General features: G+C 36.6%; 1 protein-coding gene across 2 annotated transcripts in view; it reads left to right on the forward strand.

Moving 5' to 3' along the window:
• LOC149568848 (uncharacterized) overlaps window positions 1-5,440 on the forward strand; it is a 42,712-nt gene extending 37,272 nt beyond the window's left edge. Inside the window, exons 2-6 of one of the 2 annotated variants that reach the window (XM_089821725.1) lie at window positions 4,066-4,177; window positions 4,301-4,394; window positions 4,573-4,750; window positions 4,824-4,893; window positions 4,977-5,440. In XM_089821725.1, coding sequence (XP_089677851.1) covers window positions 4,066-4,177; window positions 4,301-4,394; window positions 4,573-4,750; window positions 4,824-4,893; window positions 4,977-5,312 — 790 coding nt within the window. In that variant the 3' untranslated portion in view covers window positions 5,313-5,440. The remainder of the gene's footprint in view (window positions 1-4,065; window positions 4,178-4,300; window positions 4,395-4,572; window positions 4,751-4,823; window positions 4,894-4,976) is intronic. The other variant, XM_089821726.1, reaches the window with a different exon arrangement.
• The last annotated feature ends 560 nt before the right edge of the window (window positions 5,441-6,000 follow it).

The following is a 6,000-nucleotide window of genomic DNA, read 5'->3' on the forward strand; positions in this document are numbered from 1 at the left end:
ACCCCACAAATAATTTGAGGAAAAAAATCTTAAACTCCTCCCAAGGGAGTCATACCCAGACCGGCTCCTGCTCTAATACCATGAAATTGTTAAAAGCAGAATGAATAATTGTATTAATAATGCACAAATAAATAGAGTTAATAAATGCTATAAAAAGCATTAACCAAAAAGAAAAGTTGTCTAAATAAAGATATCTAAAAATATAACTGATTAAAAGTACTAAAAAGAAAGCCTTAATGACCATTAATTGAGGTTCTAGAAGAATGAGCTAAATATGGCAAGAATCTAAGATACTAAAATAATTCTAATAATTTTCAGTTTTGCATGTAAGTTTCAGATTCTCATGTAGTGGTTCTCGAAGCCTTACATGATACATCTCATCCTTTGGTTGGTTAATTGGATACAGATTGATCTTCACAACCTTTATTAAACCTATTTATTTCCCTACAATTATAAAAATATTTTTCGCATTTATTTGCTGACATTTTAATAAGTTTTCAGTAACAATAATGTCTCCTTGATCTGATATCTTTGCCCCTCTGAGCATGATCTGAATTTGAATGCTAACAGAATTCTTTTCTAAGCTCACAAACATTGTGATGTCCCCTAAGTGAATTAAGTGCATAGATTTTGTAATCTAATAATCTCTCCATCATTTGACCCAATGGAGTGTAAGAGCAGTGCAAGAGCAGTTTGATATTATGAATTTGAGCCAACATTCTCAAATTTGTTTCCCTTTCCTGCAAAACAAGGATTCTGTAGCTAATGCATACCAACTATGGTAAATCCACTAAATCTTAATCTTCAGAGAGAATCTATACTTTTCTCCAGGGATTTCTATTCACTAGATCTACCTGTTGCAAACTTTTAGGATATGTGCTTTCTACTTTAATTAGGATTATGATCTGCATATAGGGTGAGTTGATATAGAGGATTGATAGTGACAACCAATTGGACATCCTTGCATCAGAGGATCCTATTTACTTGGAGATCTGTTTGAATCTTACACTAGTCCATTTTTAATAGATCTCTAGGGACACCCTACAAGATCCTCTCTTGTAAGAACCATTCCCCTCTTGTACCTTCTGGATCTTGGATCATCCATTCTTATAAATCTTGAAGATTCAAGATTGGGAGGCAGCAAGGGTGACTTCGAATTGATGATTGATGTGTTAGAGGAGAATAGAGGACGTTTGACAAAGTAGGTTATTACTGTTCTTTTAAATATTTCAAGTTTCTATATTAAAGGTTAAAAAAGTAGTTGTCATTTTTAATAGGCATGAGTTTTCTACAGTCCATGAAGTTGGTTGTAAATGAATTTGGATTCAGTGTGTGATTTTTTTGTTTGATAGATCAGTTGAACGTGATCTGAAACGTAAATGCAAAAAAGTGTACACATTTGAATCCAGAGGCACTAAGTTCTAACAATCAATATCATTTTTGTCAAAATTAAAAAATATCCCTGGGATGAGAGTGGTATAACTTAATTTTTATTATTATACATGTCCGCAAAACAAGAGCACAAGATGAACCTAAGGCTAGACCAAGAACGGAAAATTATCACCACCACTGCAGTTGTGTACATTACGAAAGGCTCCAAGGCCAGCACAATGAGTATAGATTCCAAAAACTGACCATATTAGTTCCAAGGGGATGAACATAGACGGTTGCACTGTTAACACATTCGTGTTCCTGCAAAGATAAGAAATTGCAGTTCAGGTCCATTAATTCTGCTTCAACGGTATCCTGTGTTAGAATAAATAATGTTTATTTATCTCTTGGTAGTTGGGCATTTAATATGCAGTCCAGAATCATCCTGAACTATCCAGATTTCTCCTTATCTTCACTGTAGCCTATTAAAACTTTCTGGAGGTCTGCAATATGCTTATAAATACCCAACCTCTTGGCCCATGTATGTAACGAAAAATTATAGCAGATTTCTCTGTTAATATAAGTTCTAAATTTGTAGTGTTTATATTTGCTTTGCCCTGCATCTCTCTATTTTTTGCTGCTGTTCTTGCTCTGTTTTCTTCGTTTTATTTCAAAGTTCATCGTGGTAGCATAGCTAATGGTAAATGATCCAAGGCTTTGGAGAGAGCAGAGAGTGAAAAGAATATGGTGAAGAGAGGGCAGTTTGAAGGAGGATAAGATCAACATGTTCTGAATGAATGAATTCTGCTATGTTTGTCTCTGTATTGTGTGAGTTGTGTTTTTTATCTATTATGGATTGAGTATCACCAAAGTGTGTTGTTTGCAGAGTTGAAATAAGATGGTGTGCTAGAGTTTGTTGTCATGGTGCAAAGGTCTGTGTGTGTTCTAATTTGGTATGCAAAGTGTTTTGAGTTGGTGATGAGAGAATGAGTCTATCTAATTCTGAAGGCTATGATGTTGTTGATAGTGGTCATGTAATAGAAGCTTGTTGCATTGATGTCCCCCAACCAAGTGATGAAAATTGAATTAGTGATGATTGTTAATGGGATATGTGGATGTATGGGGTGCATTATCGGTTGTGCCCGACATGCCAAAGGTTTTTGGTTTGACATATTGACGAACCATGTATGTGAAAAGGATTCCTATAGAACTGACGAGTATTGTGGCTGGGTACCCATGTATCCCGGGAGATGAATTTCTTTTTATATGGACTCAATAATCAATTTTATGCAGGTATGAAAGGTGAAAATCCTAGAGTGATGATAGTTTCCCCGTAGTGATGATTTGTGGTCATTAGAACCAGTGAGTGTTTGGTTTGTGGTAATCCAAAATGTGCAAAGTTTATGGCGATTTTAAAGAACATTTGTGAGTGAGGTTTGTGGTGAGCAAAAGCCACTTGAGTGCTTGAAGTTTGTAGTGATCTGAAAACCACTTGTGTGATGTTTGAGAAGTTTGTGGTGAACTTAAAACCACTTTGATATTGCATCGGTTATGGGTAATCCATACAAAACCTAGAGTGATTATGATGGGGGAAATAATTTGAGTGAAAGCATTTGATAATTGATTATAAATGGGTACCTAAAAAGGCCTTAAGCCAGGACCCATCCATTCTTGATTATGGGGGGATGTTGAAAAGTAAATTAATTATTACAACCAATAGCATGGTCGGCACAGACAATAGAATTATCTAGAAGGAAATAAAAAACATCTGCAACTGTTTACTGCCGTCCAAGCACCGGCCAACACACCAGCCTCACCATCCAACATTAATTGTATTGCCAACTCTTTGCTACAGCATTTAATATGTATTTGCTTATAAATAGAATAAGCTGGGCCTGTGATCAGCAGAGCCCATATTTGGGTTTCTCCATGGCTTCTCCTCTCTTGTTTGCTCTATTGTAATTTTTATCATCCTGCCACTACCAAGGAGATGTGCCACAGTGCTACTGTTAAAATCTATTATGTATTTCTTCTAGAAATTCAAAGAACACCTTCTAATATATGAGGTTATAAGTATTTAAACCCTTATTATTTTAAAATAAGTCATAATCTGAATCTTTGAAAAGAAGGAAACACATCCAGAAATGACTGGAAAGGTCAATGGGATTGGAAAGTTCAACTAGCTTAAGAATAGGCTATAGGGGCAGATTGCATATGTCTATGATAAAGAAGCAAATGTAGAGAAGTAGATGAAAATTGCTGGCTAAAAGAATGTAATCCACGGTTGCTCATGTTGCAAGACTTTAGGACCTCACTCTCTTGTTATGTCCCCCCATCAATAGGGATGAAGAGGAACTACACCTTGGCCAAAAAAACCGAAAATTTTAAATATTTCCAAATTGCAAGATGATAGTGACTAATTTTATACCCAAGGAGTTGCATATGTGAGAGGTTTGATCTTTAGATAACAAAATTAGTCCACAATGTAAACAAATGGACAAACTTGTCCATATTCACGATAAAATTTCTTGTTAATTTTTCAGTTTTTTTTTTTTGCTATTTCAGAATCTTTGCATCAACACTATGAATTAGCAGATACAGCTAACTGTTTTTACCTTAATTTTTTGGTCTTTGATGCCACATTGCAGTGAGGGAACCCTTTCTTATTGGCTAGTACAATGTGAATTTTGGCAGGAATATACCGGTGTTAGCTAAAAGCTACACCGTATATGCTATCGACTTACTGGGTTTTGGTGCATCAGACAAACCGGCGAAGTTAGACTTTTCAATGGAAGTATGGGCTGAGGTAAGAATGTTTTTACAAAAGTTTCATTATGGTTACTGCTTTTCAGTTGCTCCTGAAGATCCACAATCCCGCAGGCGATGATTATACGACCTCTAATTAAAGTCTGTTATCACTTCTAAGCAGCTAGTTTTAGACTTCTCGAAGGATGTGATACAGGAACCGATTGTATTGATTGGAAACTCCGTTGGGAGCTTGGCTTGCCTTATTGCCAGTTCAGGTGTTTACAGTCCTTAAGTATAAAATGTTTTATTCAGCCAACAATATTTTATATGCAAGTTTCAAGGAACAATAAGATGTAAGATTCATTCCGCACACACTTTTTGAAATTATAGATGTGTTCTACTTATCTGTGGAGAATGTGCACGAGTTTTTGTTGAGCTTGCTTTGGTGACCAGAGGCTCCAGAAAATCTGGTGCGTGGGATTGTATTGCTCAACTGTGCTGGAGGCATGAACAACAAGGCCATTGTTGATGATTGGCGGATTAAACTTGTGACTCCTTTACTTTGGATTATAGATATTTTACTCAAGCAGAGAAGAATTGCATCAGCATTGTTTGAACGTGTCAAAACAAGGTTAGTCGTAAAATATATAGTATTCGTATATGCGTTACAATGCGAAACTAACTTTGCATTTAATAAAATTCAGAGAAAACTTGAAGAGCATATTACAGGCAGTATACAGCAACAAAATGGCTGTAGATGATGAGTTGGTAGAGGTATGTTTGGCTGCTGTAATATATTTTACTTTTGAATGGGTTTCATTTAGAACATGGTAAATGACATGATATAGTGAGTGCAGGTGATTAAGAAGCCTGCCGATGATCCAGGAGCTCTAGATGTATTCGTTTCTGTACTGACAGGGCCACCAGGGCCAAATCCGATTTCCCTAATGCCCAGCATCTCAGTTCCTGTTCTTGCTTTATGGGGCGACGAGGATCCATTTACTCCACTCGATGGTCCTGTTGGAAAATACTTCTCCTCTCTGCCGTCAATGTTTCAAAATGTGGAGTTTGTGATCCTCCAAGGAGTGGGGCACTGCCCTCATGATGATAATCCTGATTTGGTTCATGAAAAACTTCTTACTTGGCTAGCTATCCTACCTGCTCAGACACAAATAGTAGCATCTGCAAAATAGGCTGTTTGAATATGGTTTTTGGCATTCAGAAGTTATTCAAACCCATATGTTGTTTAAAAAAGAAAGTCAGGCACTAGATCTTTGCCGTTATCTATTTTTAATTTTTCCCGTGATTTTTTTGGTGAAAATACGTGTTGCTGTGCGCAGACTTCCTTCTGTTGAAAGGACAAAAAAGAAAAGAAAACATCCGAATATTTCAAAATCAAATTATGGATATAATGACATCAATGAACAAAATACTCGTAAAATTGTGAAGATCACATCCATCTCAAATTATGATGCTACATAATATAAATATGATATCTATTCTTGTAATACAAACCTTTTGTGAAGATCACATCCATCTCAAATTATGATGCTACATAATATAAATATGATATCTATTCTTGTAATACAAACCTTTGTGTTGACATTATGCTTATTTCAGATATATGGTGTCATAGGGTCAAGCCTCGTGGTCCCATGGACCTCTTGAACTTGAGTTTGCGCAGACGATGGTTGAGTTTGCGCAGACGATGGTTGAGGTTGCGCAAATGACGTTTGTGCAGGCGCAGACAACGGTTGTGTAGGCGCAGACGACAGTTTATCTCTCGCAGACGACGGTTGAGCTTGCGAAGATGACGGTTGAGTTTGCGCAGACGACGTTTTGCAAAGACGACAGGCAGAGACGCCAAATTGCAGAGACGAC

Source organism: Cupressus sempervirens, chromosome 3, assembly GCF_028749045.1.
Source record: "Cupressus sempervirens isolate cs-2001-9-10 chromosome 3, ASM2874904v1, whole genome shotgun sequence".
NCBI classification, from domain to species: Eukaryota; Viridiplantae; Streptophyta; class Pinopsida; order Cupressales; family Cupressaceae; genus Cupressus; species Cupressus sempervirens.